The sequence below is a fragment of the Crinia signifera genome, chromosome 7, assembly GCF_055691185.1.
Source record: "Crinia signifera chromosome 7, ASM5569118v1, whole genome shotgun sequence".
NCBI lineage: Eukaryota > Metazoa > Chordata > Amphibia > Anura > Myobatrachidae > Crinia > Crinia signifera.
Window position 1 is genome coordinate 135,088,136 of NC_139223.1, and position 17,857 is coordinate 135,105,992.

Consider the following 17,857-nt stretch of genomic DNA (forward strand, 5'->3'; position numbering starts at 1 on the left):
TTGAACAAAGGGATGGAGAGGCCGTGCTGGCATCCTCCTACTGAATATTGGGCTTGTCACAGTCCCCCCCTTATTTAATGCTCTGTTTATGCCTCAATATTAAAACTTAAGGTTTGAACAATGAGCTTCCACACTTCACGCGCAAACTTTTATTTCAAAGTCTTAAGATAGTGAAACAGGCATTGAAACATCATTCTGATTTCCATATACAAACAATAAGACAATAACTTTCCAAACATAGATTGCAACTTGCCTCCAAGCTGTTATCCATTTAAAAAATGGGGGGATTTCATTTTTTTTCAGAAAAAGTCTTATTAGTAGGAAAGATTTATTTTTCTTTGATCATTTGTTAGAAGTGATTATTCCTACAGTGGATTTGCTTATAAGCTTCTACATAAAGGTTAGCTGTATATGCAAGCGTTGAAAATTGCTTAGACTTTGAAACTGACAAGAATAATTTGAATTGCATTCTGTCATAGAGAGATGATTTACAAATAAATGCACATAAATGAGAATGCAAGTATTTGGGGCGTGGGGATCATTATAAAAGTTGGCACACAGGCATGGGGACAAGATTATTTTACCTCTAGTTGGGATCACATTGTCTTAGTTACTTGTTGTCACCTTTACTCTTGTGCATGTCTAGAATTAATACAATAGCAGTGCGCGGAACACCCTTGCTGATAGCGCTGATTGAGATAAGACTAGTAGTTGTACTTTCATCTATGTAATAACCTCAGAACTTATGTGATTATCTGATGCATATATATATATATATATATATATATATATATATATATATATATATATATATATATATAGAAATATATGAAATGGGCACTCACCAAGGTCTTTAAACTCAGCAAAAAATTTATTCATGAAATGATAATATTTTTTTTTTTTTTTTGCTGAGTTTAAAGACCTTGGTGAGTGCCCATTTCATATATTTCTATATCCTTGTGATGTTCATTCATCTGTTGGAGCACCCCCTATGACAAAGATCTACCTTGAGTGCGGACTCTTCCAAATATATATATATATATATATATATATATATATATGTGTGTGTGTAAATGATTGTGATAGGAGTATAACCTTTCCATTCGTGGCAACTTTAGATTCATTGTTGGCACTTTTACTACTCCCGTGTTAGGTGAATTTAGTAAACACTAACTTTTATTGTGTGCTGTCCTAAGTGTTTAGTTCCCCGATTGCTTCCCCCATGTCAGTGGGCTTCTGCACCATAGAAATTTCAATCTATTCTGTAGCGTCCAAGAAAGAATAATTGAGTATCATAAAATAAGCCTACATGGTAGCCGGAGTCAACATTATCAAACCGAGCTTCTTCCTGTCTCTTTAATATTTCCTAAACCGTCTCTTTTGACACTGTTATAATTATTTGTGGTTTGTTAGTTCTTTTCCCCCCATCAAAGAAGTGAAAATGTTGGACCCCTTTCAGTGTATTAACCTACAGACCCCATTAGCAGAGGAGGGTTACACAGACAGATGTTCAGTGTTGTCTGTGCATCTTCTAGCGCTAACATAAAACAGTGTCGCTGTATCCTCCCTCCCTTCAGACTTTTGAAATCTTTCGCTTAAGTTCCATTCTATATGTGATCACACAGTAATGATGTATTTAATGGGTGCGATATATATATATATATATATATATATATATATATATATATATATAAACTCTATTACAAATGTCTGATTTAAATAGTTTGAGCCAGGCAATGGGTACTGAGACATAACTCATTATTTGGCTTCTTGTACTATATTAAATTAAACATGTAAAACATATTCTTCATAGAACTGTGCATTTTTAAATGTCACGATCTGCAATATCAAATTGTTCAGTATTACCCATTTGTTGAGCATACTGAGCGGATGAAACACTTTTATAGTCGAATATTATTACAAGGCACCTTAGACAATCTCCCTTAAATGATGCACCAGGGTTTCTCTTGCTCAGAATCACCTGTCTCACCTGGATTTGGTTTTTAATTAATGTTCTTGTCATATTACCAATCAGCTAGTACATAGATCGGTGTGTTTGAATATTGTTGTTTCGGCTGTTTGAATCATTCCTTGTTTTTCTCCCTTGCTTGAAAAAGGAGGACTTATTTTACACATTGACAGAGATGAGCAGGATCCACCCCTTCTACCAGAACGACACCCAAATATTTATAGGAGGAAAGACTCACGAAATAGTAGGTCCTTTTCCTAGTGTACTGTTGTCTCAGTTTCTCATGCACAATCGCCTTCTGTTATGACATGTCTTTTTAAATGTTTGCGGTAGTTATCATAACTGTTATAAATCTTTTTGTAATTAGAGCTTTGAGATTGACATCCCTGAGGAAGCATTAATTGTTGGATCATGTCAGTATCTGTCTCCCAATCTATAAATACATGAACTGCGTTTTTTTACCCGTCAATGTAGAAATTGTTTTTTCATTCTTAAGCAATATAACTATTTAAGCCTGGAAGTATTGATGATCAACCACTATGGAACTTTCAGGCAAGCTGTGAGATCATTACATGCCATTACTCATGAACGGGGCCGGCCCGTAGAACAGCGTACAAGTGTATTGGCCCCATATGTTAGTAATAACTCCAGCAGTCCAGAGTCTTCTCTACAGCATTTTATATTATACTTCAGACATCATTTCTCAATCTTGTGAATAAATGAACACAATGCAATCCTATATTCTTTTGTCTTTAAAAAATTAAATCCCTGTGTAGAGGCTCGTTATCATCTCTTAATATAATTGATGTTTAGCAAATATCGTTATTCTGACAGACGCAAATTTACATAGTAACTTTAATTCTTGGAAAAGCCTCTTCCTTAAAATTCATTTCAAGATTAATACGCTGCAAGTTTACAAAATCAATCAATTTGTAAACAGATGATGTCACTTATTCTCGAAATTATTTTTTGAAAAAACAAAAACAATTATAAAATTACAATGATAAAAAAGCGCAGTTACTGTATTTGTGTGCTGTTCAACAATCAACATGCGGGGAAACAAAACAATTCCAAGCAAAAAAAAAAAATCATCATTCATCTACATTATAATTGCTTCTTTTCCACATCTATGGGGCGGTTAATTAAAATTGTGATTAAATGTGGTCTCGCTGCCTAAGATGTCTTGCCCAAAACAGGTGGTACAGAATTTAAAAGTAAAAAAAATGTAATTAGCATTGGAAATTGAGAAATTGCCTGTAAGAATCAGTGTTAATTTCAGTCAGTGATGAGGTAATTTATAAATATATTCAGCAGAGAATGAGGGGAAAAAATGCACAACTGCCACACATCCCCTCCTTGGCATTCTCAGCATGCAGGTGAAGATGTTTGCAAAATATTGAGGTAATTTGAAAATAATTCCACACATTCTGTATTTTAGTATTTGGCCTAAACCTGGAAGGCAGAGTATTATACCTGTGTGGTGCTACCTAGTACCAGGTTCCGGGCTGTGCATATTACATTACGAAAAGAACACTTACACACAGTCAACTATACCTTTCTTTTGGCTACATAATGCTGTACATGGCACCAATTTACTGAGACACGATGTTCAATTGGTGAATTGTGTCTGTGCACAACAGATCTGGCTCCTGTTGAGGTTCCTTACAAAAAGTGGGCACACATTTGCACATTGGAGCCTATTTAACCTTGGACCGTGAGGGTAAACCGCACACCTGGAAGTAACTTAAGGGAACATGGGAAGACAATTATCCCTGCCCAGATAGCATTTGCCATAGAGTCATACCCCATGCTATATCTATGCTGGCCTCATTTAACTGTTGATTGTATTATAGGTAGTTAAACATTCGGTACTGATTCATGTTGGAAGTAAAGCTATCGCAGGTGTAATATTTGTACATTATAACTTTAACTTCCACTGAAAATACAGCTTTCGTAGATTTGGGCCAGATGCTGACATTCCTTTACCTATATGTATGCATGTGAATATATATGTGTACATATATATATATATATATATATATATATATATATATATATATATATATATATATACACACATTATGCATATTCATTTTTACAACCGCCTTTATCTTGGATCTATTTTCATTAATTGCATTCTGTGACCTCTTCCTGACCGTGAATATTGTCTGCATATTGATTTTCTGTCTATGTGTATTTATGTATTAGCAGAGATACAGTCTGTTTTACATGCATTCATTTGGCACTAATTATATGTGATCTAAGCATATAATGTTGTACCAGTCCTATCATCAATGTAGTGAATGTTTGTGGGACATCACTTTATGACATCTCTGTATGGCATAATGATGTATCGGCATGCCATTAGGACCTGAAAGTTCCTAAATCTCAATCTCATGTTCCTATGTATAATTAAGATTAGTGACCTCAGTGATATCACTAGTACCAAGCGAATTTAGAGGGCGGATTTGGCACAGCCTGAAAAGTGGCTTCTTCTGTGGTCTATAGGTGACTAGTCCAGTTGAATAAGGGATTTTCGAACATTGGTCAACAGGGCTAAATAGACATTCATGATCAAATCAGCACCTTTAACACCTTTAAAGAGTGCCTCACATAGTTAACTGCCCTGTTATTGGGCGATGCTCATATACCTCATTGATATACTGTATAGCATTCATGTAATGCCCAGTACACTACATTAATGAAATGCATATTTTTCATTGGATTCAAAAAGAAAAGGTTGAACACATTACATGGACATAGTTACTTACCTAACCATGCTAACATTGCTTTGCCTAGCACTATCTCCTGTATTCTTTTGATGGTGGAGCATTAGGCAGCACACAAAGGATTCCTTAGAAATTCTCTTGTGAACAATAGAAAAGGACCCTTTACGATTCCTAAGGAAGCTTTTACCCATAGAACTGTTCCTTTATGTTTTATTTTTGCAGAGCATTTGTAATACATTAATGGCCAAGATGTCTCGTCAGGGTTAACAAAGCTGCCTTGTAATGGCGGACACCAGGTTAAAATATATATGATCGTGGTCAGGAACTAATGTACAGGTACTTATAGAAAGTAGTGAAATAATTCTTGGAATGGGTGAGGGGGAAGGGCCTTGAAGATAAATAGACGATTCTCTCGAGAAGCCATAACATTGACGTTATTTATTTATCTAACACACCGAGGTTACTTGAAGGAAGAGAAATACTATCTATGATTTGGAGAATGACCCAGGAGACAGCTTTCCAGTTTGAAAACAATTCCTAATATCTGGGAAATGCACTGTTTGTTTATGCGTACATAATGCTAGTTTGTCCGCCTGGGAGCTGAGGCCAATGGGAAAAGTATGCATGGATTTCACAGGTAACAGGATTACGTGAGCACATAATTGATCCATTTGGAGGGAAAAAAATGACACCGCTCTGAAGACGTCTAGGCTTTGGAGATAGAGTTTATGAAACAGGCATCTGTAAATTCAAAAGAATCAATATGTCAATTTTATTAAAGCGAAAGGCCAGCTGGACATTAAAAGAACATTTTTTGTGTAAATTACAGCTGCACTTACAGCTGTTCTGCATAGCTCATTACAAAGGCTCAGATTTGTGTTAAAATGTGCTGTCTTTGTTCCTCGCTGAACGTCGCTTGTACATCTGCGGAACCGAATGCAAAGGGCAGGATTCACAGAACAGACAAATATCCTGTAAATCAACAGCGTTAATGTGTGATTGAGATTGTGATGTACCGGTGCAATATGATTATATATTCTTTTCATTAAGCCATAATTGGGTCCGTATATGACTCCAAAGCTGAGTTATGATTCTCTTTTAACACTCACCATACTTTAGGCGATTTCATTAATTCCCCCTTTTTTTAAGAAATTCATTTATCTCTTTCTGCTGATATTTCCTGTTGGCATCTTCAAATAATAATAAAAGAAAATGCTATTTTGTCGTCAGCAGCTACTAACGTAAGGTTTTTTTTTTTTACTTCAAGGAACCATATCAATGGCCTAAAAGAAGTCACATCTTAACGCTCTCTCTGTTATGTGTATTTGAAAATAGAATCTTTGATGCAAGACCTTTAATGTCCAACAGAAAGTAGCTGATCTTGTGGGTGTGCACGAAGCCATGATTTTTCCTGATACGTTTATCAAGCTTGTTAAAAATTGATGCGACTCGGAGCAGATGATTGCTCCGAGAGTCCAGTCTTCATCCCCACAATTGAATACTGTATGTTAACTATATATATAAAGACAGGTGTTGATGTATAAACATTAATATTATGTTATAAAGTTATGATATCTTATACTATGCTTTCAAAAAATAGTTTAATCCAGAAACACTGGTCTTTTTAATTCATATTTTATGTGAATTTGTAAATCTGCAAATATTCTGCATAGGTTCTGTCTCACCTACTGTATTACCCTATACCCGGAGATACAGAAGATATGTATTAATACAAGAATGCTCACTGTAGAATAAATCTAGAAACAGATGAGTCTCAGCTTTCTTCTGATTAAAAAAATATCTCTATGTAGTGATTAGCAGAAGTTGTGGAAACTCGATTGTAGCGTTGAAGAGGTCCCCTTGATTTAGTGCCTATAGACAGTCTCCAGTGGTTAGCAAGAGGGAATAGAAAATACCGATTGGAAATACCACAGGAATGAGAAGTCCCATGATGGGCGCATCCCTCAGGATTTCCCAGCATAGACGAGTAGAGCGTTGAGATTTTCAAAGTTCCGATTAGCTGATGCTGCTACAGGCATTGTGAGTACATTAAACCCTAACTTAAGTAACTGGGCACCCAACATCCTGACCTATCTCCCGTAACCCCTCCTTGTTGGTAGAAGCCAATTTATAAAGTTCAAAGGCAAAAATAAGTAAATTGACTTAAAAACATTTGAAAGCTTCCCCTTGAGAAATTGTGCTCAAGGCTAGAGGAAATACAAGCCAGTATGTGGTGCTACCTGACAAACAAAATCTACAATTACTGTTCAGAAGAGTAAACACAAAATTCCCTATGCCATATTCAAGTGGGGAAGACTGTAGTTGCTAATTTCTAGGCCAAATTAACGTCCACTCATTGTTATGATGGTATGCTTGGATGCTTTGCTACAATGTATAAACTAGGTTACTTTATGCAGTTGTTGATATTTTGCTTTTGTGTTGTTCCCGCTGACTGACATCAGCTGTCACGCTAGGCAGGTGTTCTTGTGTAAACGAATGTGCCCTGCTTATGTTCTGCGATGGTCGCCCCTGTTCAGTCTAAAGAGCAGCGCGACTTAGAATCCTGTAAATTCTTGAAAGGAAACGGATGGGCACCTTCGCAGAACATAATTACACCATTTTAACATCCCCAGTTCACCGCTGCAGACCGAAGTTGAAGAACAGCAGAAATTAATAATATATAATAGCATCATTCTCGTAATTTATAAATGAAATAATGCAGAGAGCGGATTCTGCTGATATGCATTTTGTACCTAATTCTGAAAAGATAAAGTGTAGATTAGAATTTTGTACAGGGTAAAACCGAGCTGACGGTATCCAGATTTTTAATAGAAAGGTTTATTATGAGGTTGCTTGAAGTTTTTCTGAGGGTAACGAGAGGAGAACGCCCAGAAAGAAATCTGCAATTTACATTATAGATGATTGTAAAGGCAGTGCATAGTAATAAAACTATACAGCGTAATGATCGATTAGCAGTCTGCAGTGAAGTCTCGTAAAACGTCTTATTTTACGTGCATTAGATAATGCCAGCATAGATACACGCACTGTGTCTATAGGAGGTGGAAGGAGAAGTATATGATTTTTATTGTACATTTATAGTGACAGTAACGGGGAGGAATATTGGGTGTTGTTCATGCTGGTTTTCTGTGTTTCATCAGTTATACGAGTCGTCTGTTATGGGATCGGGAGGGAATCTGTACATCACTTTTGCTTCAAATGTAACTTCTGTTTCATTAGTTGAATCTAAGTCTCAATAAATAGCTCAACTGCTTGTCTTCCTCCGATTGCGTGGTGATCTGTGTTATAAGCCAATGCAGGCACTTACGGTACATTGTATTTTTGTGTACTGCCAGTAATTATCAGTGTATAATCTGAGTTTTATAAATGCACTGACTGATTTTGGCTTTTAAAATTCTATTTCAATGAGACCAGTGTTGGGTCTTAATCAGATCAGGTGAATGTTCCCATTGAAAAATATATTTCGTGTAAAGAGCCTCAGTCAGAGACAGGCCAACTACACTGTATAACTTTCGCAACATTATGACCTTTACACTTCTCTTGCCTCAGATTGAGAGATTTTAATGTGCTCACATTGGCTCAAGTCTTCTAGGAGTGTCCATGAAATCCATAGCTGTCTACTCTCTCCCAGAATGTCCAGGATGCTCACAAATGTCTGGGAGCTCTCCAAGAGAGTAGACCAGCCTCTGGATTTAACCACTTACCCAAAGAAGTGCACAGTCATGTCGTTGCGACCCTGCCCTCTGCTGCACAATGTTGTGAATTGTGGCATTGAAGAGATAGATACCAGGCCTATTTTTAAGCAATTCCTGGCTACAATCCTCGCATCTCCCGACTGGGCCTCCCCCTCTGGCATCTCCGTGGAGCCTGGATAAACAGTCAATAATTCCCAACAAGATTGTGATGTAATAGTACATTATAAAACAGAAAGGTACATTCATACAGTTGTGATACACGCACAACGGCTATGCTTGGATCATCTCAATCTGCTTTCCCGGTTGTGCATAAGTATTTCAAAGATATTTCAATATGCAAAGAAGTAAGGTGTGTGTGTGTGTGTGTGTGTGTGGTGGGGGGGGTCATATTTAACCCTTGCAGCGGATTTATGCAAACTGTGATGTATGTGTCAACTTAACAAAAATGAAAGGGGTGACAAATACTTCTCCTCTCCCCACAGAAGTGCAATAATTTCTAATTATCCCAGTTGAGCTGCCAGAGGGCCTACTACAGACAGCGACTTGTTGCAGACCCATCTGTTGAGCAGGAGAAAGAGCCGCGCAGTAAATTCCTTGCGGCAGATCTTTTATCCCCTAGAAATGCATCACTTGATAAATGACAGTTTTTTGTCACTTTTGCTTTGCAGCGGTTTCCTTAGAACATATGAATTTGTGTCTAAGAACAAAATGTAGATTTTATTTTCAACAGTCTTTTTAATCACTTATGTCCGCTATACCGTCAATAAACATGCGGTACTGTTTTGCACAGTGTAGAGACTTCCTGGTTCCTAGATTTTGTCAAGATTGCCTATCTGAAACATCACAGCAAATGAGATATCACTTCTGACAAAAGTTCCGCAATACTAGATTACTACTAGGTGGCAGAGCGTTTTTCCAAAGTGTTGTTAAACTGGAATGTTAATTGAAAGTTCAGTGCACAATTTGCGTAAGAAGCAAATCTTATAAATTGATCATTTTTAAAATCATACAGGTCATACTTATCTGCTTTTTAGTGCTCATTTCCGGGTGGAACCCGGAGAGGTGATCTACTGTAGCACTTCACTTTAGGGAGTGGGACCCTGCCCCCAAGCAAATACCCGCAAATCGACAACCATTCCCTTCTTTTAGCTCCACCCCTTCATGCTCTTGCAGGGTTTTCCCTGTTTTTGTCATCTTGCCTGTTCCCTAGGAAGCGGGCAGGATGCGGCAGACGTGGGAGAGTGTTCTACCTTTTCAGGGCTGTGTGGGACTACCCTAAAAAATGTGAGCCTCCTGTTGAAATATGATACAAGTAGACATTAACTGCAAGTCCTGGGGCATGATAATGCAGTACATGTCAAAATTTGTAATTGTTGCCTCACAGCCCTAATGCTTCCAGTGCTTTACCTGCGCTAACATCGTCATTAGTAATTGACCCAGAGGGCGGGTTTCATAACAAAAGTTCACTAGCTGATGATCAGAGTATCTTAAAGATGCTTCAAGCAGCAGTAAGCTCCCATTGAAGTAGGGGAGAAGACACAGCATCTCTCCCTACACAGTGTGGTAGCTGTTAGCTGGAGGAGGGGACTGTGTGCAGGTATAGCTGGTAGCACTCACAGGCTGTCCGCCCATCCCTTGTGGCTGCACTGCCCGCACACTCCTCCATATGGCCCTACCTGTGCAGTGGTGCAATGACACAATTCACCTCACGTCATAAAGCCTCTGGGGACCCACTCCAATCAGGTAGCTGGTGCAAACTGAGAGGCTGGTTAACTCTCTCGGAGCGGTCTGTAATTTCTTGGCATTCTGGGAGAATAGGCAAGTATGGTGCAATGCGCATGGTCAATAGTGATGGGCAGATTTGCACATACTATAGTTGGGCACATATGGATCAAAATTTGGGTAAGAGTCACATAAATGTTGTTCTGCACCCTGTTTAGTAAATGACCCCTAATATTTTTGCCAACTGGTAGGCTATTGCTTCAGTACATTTATACTGAAAATCATATCATTTATTTCTTTGCGGGTGCAGGCTTGCAAAATAGAAATATCTACAGTATGTATGTATAGTGGGAATATAATTATTCAAATCTCACTGACCTGGGTGATTGTTCAGTTCACACTTAGAAAGTATTTCACCTTATGTTTAATGCACTTGACACTGCTCCATTCTCCTGATAAAACTAATTCATTAATTGAATGGTTATTGATTTCACATGAAAAAAGTCCATATTATTTAATAACGCAAATCTAAATGCTGGCAGTGGAGAGCTCTTATTATCAGATGATTTTATTTTATTACCTAGTAGTTTGGCAGGATTATTGCACCACTGCTTCATTCTAACACATTCAGTCAGCCTGTAACATTAGTACGCGAGTCATGCTCTCTGCTGGAAGTGCGGAATAGTCTCACCTCTCTCTTCTGCGACTGGGCAGGACTGTAACACTAATGCTTATTTCTTACTATTGCTTGCATCTTGTACAATCAGGTTTGTTTCAAACTCTAGTGGGTCCTAGAAAATGATCGTCATCATCTGAATGGTTGCTATGGGTAACATCACCTCTTTTCATTTTTTAGAAGCTTTGGTAAATTTGCTCCTAAGAGGTATGTTTAAAATTGGATCCATTCCGACAGGCGTTTGTCAGAATGGACCTGACAATACCTATTCAATCTATGGCCAAATCTGACTGTCAGATTTCAGCCATATTCGACTGTTGGATTAGAACCAAATCCGACTGTTGTATCCGGCTGCTGCTGCTCACCCGACCCAGCGCCGGGACCGGGTGAGCAGCAGGAAGAAGGTGCCGGGGGACAGTGGACGGGAGGACAGAGCCGGGTGTGCTACTGCTGCTGCTGCTCACCCGGCGCTTTCCTCCCCACCTCATCTCCTCAATACAACTTTTTTTAAAGTCAGATTGAGATTGTTGGAAACGGGCCCCAAACCTAGTGAATTTGGCCCCGTTTCCAACAAAAGCATGCGGATTGGCGGCTATTCCGAATAGGCTGAATCATGCATTTGACTAAAAAAAGTCAGAAACTGACATTTTCCAACAAATGGCTGTTTCCGACTCTAATTGATTACTACACTATGTCTTCATATTGTCCAATTACACATCATTCTAGTGTGTACTGTACCCAGCTTAACGCACAGCAACTTCGGTTATGTCATATTTGAGGAAACAGGTCAGGGTGGCTTCTACCAAACCTGACCCCACTGCCTGTTCAGATTTGAAATGGTTTTATGTCCTATGGAACCTTATTGAGGTAGCGGAACACTCTTCACTCAAGATTAACTACCCCTTTTAAACATAATTACATATTTCAAAAGGCAAAGTACTTTCATTTGCTAAACTAAAGCTGCTCAGCGATACATTTTCCTTCAGATTATTTTACTGTCTTTACCGGATAATATTTCCTAATACTTAATTCATTTACATGACTTCTCTATTTGTGTGTTCCTTGCAAAGATCACTTTCAAAGGAAATAATTGTTTACACCTGAGAATCATCAAAGGAGCAATTAGACAAGAGCTCAACATGTTTACTTGTTGATACAATTAGAAACTGAAGCACACAGCAAAGAAGAAATTCTAGGCGGGATGTACTAAGCATTGAAAAGTGATACGGTGGAGAGTGATAAAGTACCAACCAACCAGCTCCTACCTGTCATTTTTCAAACACAGCCTGCAGCATGGCAGTTAGATATATGTAACTGTAGCAGCAGTGCCACTAGAGAACGATATTAGTGCATACACATTGACCAATATTGTTTACAATATCGGCCAGCGATGTCACCCGCCCCCCACTTGGTACATGCAGTCGCTGACAATATTGCCAGATTGAGCTTCATGTATAGAAGACAGGGGAGTTGGGCATTAATGACCTTCATCGTTAATGATATTGACCGTACACACTGAATGACATGCACACGATATCGTCCATATTGTTAACAATATATTGCCCATTATGTACCCAACTTTATAAATGATAGGTAGGTAGATAGATAGATAGATGATAGATAGATAGATAGATAGATAGATAGATAGATAGATAGATAGATAGATAGATAGATAGATAGATAGAATCCTTATTGTGTTATATAATCTTAAAATGGAAACTTAATAGCAACATTTTTGTTTAATTATGATGTTCTACATGGTGACGTTTATTCAATATTTATCCAGTTCTAAAAGCAAAAAGTCACCATTTTTGTATGTATTTTTTTGGTCTTTATTTGTGAAGTTGTACATTGTCTGCCACACAGGATAGACTTCTGTGTATCATAAGGTCATGCTAGCGACTGGCAGGACAATCTGCTGAATCAAGAGGGTGATTGTGAATGGTGCCAGTCAGTCGCAATTAGAGCCAGAACCAGGGGGAAAGCCCCCTAACTAGAGCATCATTTTGAGTCGGCTTCATACAAATCATCTCACCTGAAACTAATTGTCACAACAGAGATCTTATGCAAATGAGCCCCGGGGTTAGCGTGGGAAAAGAAACATACTGTCGCAAATATAGGTGACCTGCTGGGCGGGGGGTCTGTTGCTGGGGAAATCTTTGTTCGTTAAGTTTTAGGGGAAAAAAGGTCCTCATTGTTTAAATTAAAGAGGGGAGAAAAAAAAAACCACAACTATGAAAGCGCAGGATATAATTTTACTTCAAGTGTGGCAAACTCACCCCTGTGACTCTCCCTAAGCTGCCTCTAAACGTGTGTTCATCTGGTTATTTGCTGTCAGAATGCTTCTTGTAAGCAGTAGATTGTGTGATAGACAAGTCGTCATGTCTGTGTTCAGTCAAACCCCTACTTAGCCTCTGTGACCCCTAGTGTGGGCACTCCCCACCTGAACCACACAGCTTTTTTTGGCAGTTAAACCCAGCTGAAATGACCTTTGTTAAATCACCAGCATTTAGAATCTGACCCTCTCTTTTACTGCAGCACAGTTTTATTTACAGTTCTAAATAGAAAATATGTCAGATTTACCTCCAGTAGTGAATCAGGAATAATGATGTCAAGGTCCATTTTATTCCCATTTAACTGTTCTCATGATTTATGAATCATGTGGGGGAAATAGAGAAGGCAGCGCTGCTCTTCTGTACAGATGTACAGATATTGTATAACAGCGTGTTTGTCTATAAGGTGTTATGATCTACTCATGTTCAAAGCTATAATGCACACGATTACAATGTCCTTTAACATACAAAAAAAAACCTCTAATCTGTTGTTTTAAGAACACTTCAAACTGACAATTCTTTATAGATGTCAACCACTGTTTTGTTTTTCATATAGGCCCTTATTCTGGTTGACTCGCTCGGCGCAAATTTGCACCTTTGCTAGTCACCCTAACCCCGCCTTGGGAATGGTTAGCACCCCGAGATTTTTTGTCTGGCACACAAATGGATGTTTTACATAAACATCCATTCGCATGCCAGTGGGAACCTCCCCCATCTTTCGATGGTCGCTGACCATCGAATGATGGGAAAGGTACACGCATACAGTATGTACCGGTGGTCCTAAAAATGCAGTGATATAGGCGGGCAGCTGACATCCGGTTATGTCAGCTGTCCGCCCTCCGCACATGCGTCACAACCGCATTATCATATGTACGCCCAGCATTTTCTTGGGAATGACCCTGTCCAGCACCCCACGCCCCTCTACGCCCCCCTGCTCGAAAGACAGGGAGCATGCACACGGCAAACAGTTTAAGCGCCATGTTCACACGCTCCTGTCATACGCACATGCGCATAAAAGAATCTGCGCATATGCAAAACATTGGTCCCCCTTGCAAATTCACAGCGATGCAGAGCGAGTCAACCAGAATTAGGGCCATAGTGCAGTTCAGACAATGGGAGTGACTGTCTAATAGGTTTCTATGGGTTGAGCGCAGATATGCTCCTCTGAGCAAGGTATATAAATCATCTATGCCAGTAAACATTACAATATTAAACAATAAAGTTTCATACCAGACAATGTTGGGAAATGTACCTTGAACTTCCTGCGGTGTAACTCAAAGGGGCCTATTTATCAAATCATTTTTATGGGATCTTCCCCTTAAATAAATTTTCTAGGGTATCCACAAATAAAAAGTATCAAGGGACCATGGAAGCACCGAAGCAATTATCTGCATATCTGCCACAGTACCTCCATCTCCAACAGCAGCCACAGTTTCCAGAGGTTTCTATGGGGACTGCAAAAAAAATGTTTGACAGTGCTTAAGATTGACAGGTTCAAAAAAGTCAGGTGCAACTATACAACCCCCCCCCCCCCTCCACCCCAACCCAAGATCACAATATGCAACACGGTAGTGGGTGATTGGGGGTGGCAGAGGGTGACAGGAAGAGGCAGGGGGAGGCAAAATGTGACAGGGAAAATCAGTGGGTAACAGGGAGAGGGTGGCAGGAGCAGCAGTGGGCCTCTTAGTCCTTAGGTTCCCCGGTGCACTGCACCCTGCTGCACCAATGGTATTTCCGCCTCTGTAACCGTTTGCAGAGCATCTCTTGTATGTTTATTGCAATGACCAGAAACTAGGTATGGCCAATGCAGCATCATAAGTCAGAAGTATGTAAATCACATTTCCAGTTAAATCTCAAGGGGTTTAACAGGTCATTGACAGTTTGCGAACTCATGTTCATTTCCTATGTATGCGAAGACTATTATATAATAATCTAGAGGAGATCCCTTTGTTTTCTATGTTTTCTTGCATTGCTCACTTAAATCTAAAGTGTCATTTGTGCAGAGATACAAAGTTCCAACTCTGCCAAGGCGGACAGGAAATAAGTACATTAGCGAGGAGCACATTCTAATCTTCCAACTTTTTTTTTCATCTCTTTTGTGCCTTTTCCACTGTCTGAAATAATTTTCAGAAATAGGAGACATTTCACAGTGGGTATGAAGTACTCAGCTTTCACTCATCAAACTTTAATCGAAACTGCATTTTAGTTTTTGAATAAAGAACACTTAAAAAATTTAGATGCAAATTATTTTGCATTATTCATATTCTAAGTGTCCTTGTAGATTTAAACACTTCTGAGGCCACCTTGATTCAAGTAATTACCTAGGTCCTCACTGCTCCGTCATGAATAAGGTATTTTGTACAAGTAGACTATGCGCCCGATGAGCTTTTAAAAGTGGCTTTACACTGAACTTGTGTATTGCTTCATGTGCATGAATGATTCGAACAAGCGGTGCGATCTGTCTCAGGTGGGAAATCCTGGCAGTGCCTTCACGAGCGACTCTCCGAGTGATCTTCGTTCCCTGCAAGTTCTATGGAATCTAACTTATTCAGAACCTTTGATTCCCTTCTTTTGTTTTGTGTTTTTTTTTTCTTTTTTTTCTTTTTGAATGACTATAGAACGGCGACTCGGAAGTATTGTTTTTGCAGTTCGGCACTCGGCAAAAATTAACTCTTCAACCGCCATGTGGCTCCCCTGCCGGTTCTCGTTTCACCTGCTGCCTACACTTCTCAGCTCATGGCATCTTCCATATATGTTAATAGAATCCATACTGCGTTCACTTAACAATGTGCATCTGTCTCCCCATCTGTTTGTTCAGCTTTCCTTAGACGCTAGTAGGTCTGTGAACACCTGAACGATGTTTTTCTTATATTGTAATAATGTAAATCTAGAACTACTTGTTGTCTGCTGGAGTTTGTCACATGAACACGGACATAAAGACAGGCTACTGAAGAGTTAAACATAATTATGTCAGATTTACCAAGACAAACCCATTTTTCTTTATGGCTGCTATTGCTTTGTAGTTTTCAAGGCATCTCTATAACATGCAATTGGAATGGTTCTGTTCCTGCACCGAAATGGGTTCGCCGGGCAAAATAAACAGGCTTAACCCTTTGAGTGCCAAGAGAATTGATCAAAATAGGTGTAAAAATCAGCAAGCAAACATTTTTTTTATTCATCGCAATGACCTGTAATGTTATTTAGGAAATAGAATCTTTTTTTCCACAACATTTTTTTATTTGAATTTATATAACAAATGTGAGCGAGGCAGGCATTTTTAGCAGATATTTTGTGCATCTCTCACAGAGATGTTGTCACTCAAAGGGTTAAATACAACACAAATGAGTCCACACACACACCGAACCTGTACTGCGGGTTGTTGCTTAGCAGAATAGCTTTGCACAGAACTTAATATTGTTGCATAAAATGAAATAAATAAAATAAAACAACTATACCTCACACTTTACACTTGATCATCTTTACTACACCGTGCTGCAATTAATATTTAAACATTGTAATAATGCAGCTTGCTATGCAGGCACTTTTCTGCTTCACTTCCAGATTTTAGCTCGAAGAGGGTAGAAAGAGTGATGGTTTCTTCATATAAATTTAAATTTACATATACATTATGGAAACAGTTGGTGAGTTCGGTTGTCATAACAGGTTAAAAGAAGTGTATATATGCACTTATATTTTAGCATAGTTGAAAGGGAAAGTATGGAACTTGTGTAGAGATGTCCTTTAAGCTGGTGACTGTTTAGCCTGCAGCTATATACAATGTGTAGAGTTTTTTAATATCACGAATGGAGCGCAAAATCAACAGCTGACCCGGAGAACCGTTAGATAACGCACCTTTGACACGCACTCTAAAAAAGTTTTATAAAAACAATAGAGAGATCATTAGCTCATAAACTATTCATGCCTATTGTCCCCCACTTCCTCGCTGGTTCACCAGGGCAAAAGAACCAGTAAAACAGAGTGCTATATCAAGTCATTCGGTGCTATTTTCTATATATATTCATTGTTCTGTATACATTCATATTGATTGTAAGCTTGTGAGCCAAGCCTTTCCTCTTTGTCTGGTTATACCCATTATTATTTTATTGGTGTGACTGATGGCAAGTGCTACAAAGTAAGCTGGCATTATAATAATTAAATGTTAGTAAATAAAAACAATAAGGCAAGCCTATCTTAAAAGCATGTGGGCCATGCATGAGAAAACATCTTGCAAGGGCAATCCATGCGTGTGTGTGTGTGTGTGTGTGTGTGTGTGTGTGTGTGTGTGTGTGTGTGTGTGTGTGTGTGTGTGTTTGTGTGATGAGTTTTATAAATAAAGCTTTCAGCTTATTTTTTTCCTACAACATTTTTTATGATCCCTAAATTATTAGGTGAGGGAGTTTTCTGTTCTTTTAAGACTCAGCATATCACAATGACATGGAAAATAATTGTTTTAAAAATCATTAAATGTTTATTTTAAAAATCAACTTCATTTGAGTGCCTTGGACTTGTATGTGCTACTTGGGATGGCACATATAATTCTTTGTCTGAAGGTGGCGCTGTGAATATTGCTGTCTATAAAGAGAGGATTTTTGGTATTTTGAAGTGGATGTAGACTGTTGAATGTGCACCTACATGACATACACACACATACATAGGAATTGTAAAAGGATAGAGCATACACATACATACCCTCCAACATGACCCATTCCATTAGG

General features: G+C 38.7%; 1 protein-coding gene across 2 annotated transcripts in view; it reads left to right on the top strand.

The window, feature by feature from the left end:
- The window catches only part of ZEB2 (zinc finger E-box binding homeobox 2), a 112,829-nt gene that overhangs the window by 14,401 nt on the left and 80,571 nt on the right, over positions 1 to 17,857 (top strand). Inside the window, exon 3 of one of the 2 annotated variants that reach the window (XM_083153848.1) lies at positions 2,118 to 2,213. The exons of the other annotated variant lie outside the window; for it this stretch is intronic. Within the exon in view, the coding sequence (XP_083009974.1) occupies positions 2,118 to 2,213 (96 nt within the window). The remainder of the gene's footprint in view (positions 1 to 2,117; positions 2,214 to 17,857) is intronic. 2 annotated transcript variants of the gene reach the window in all.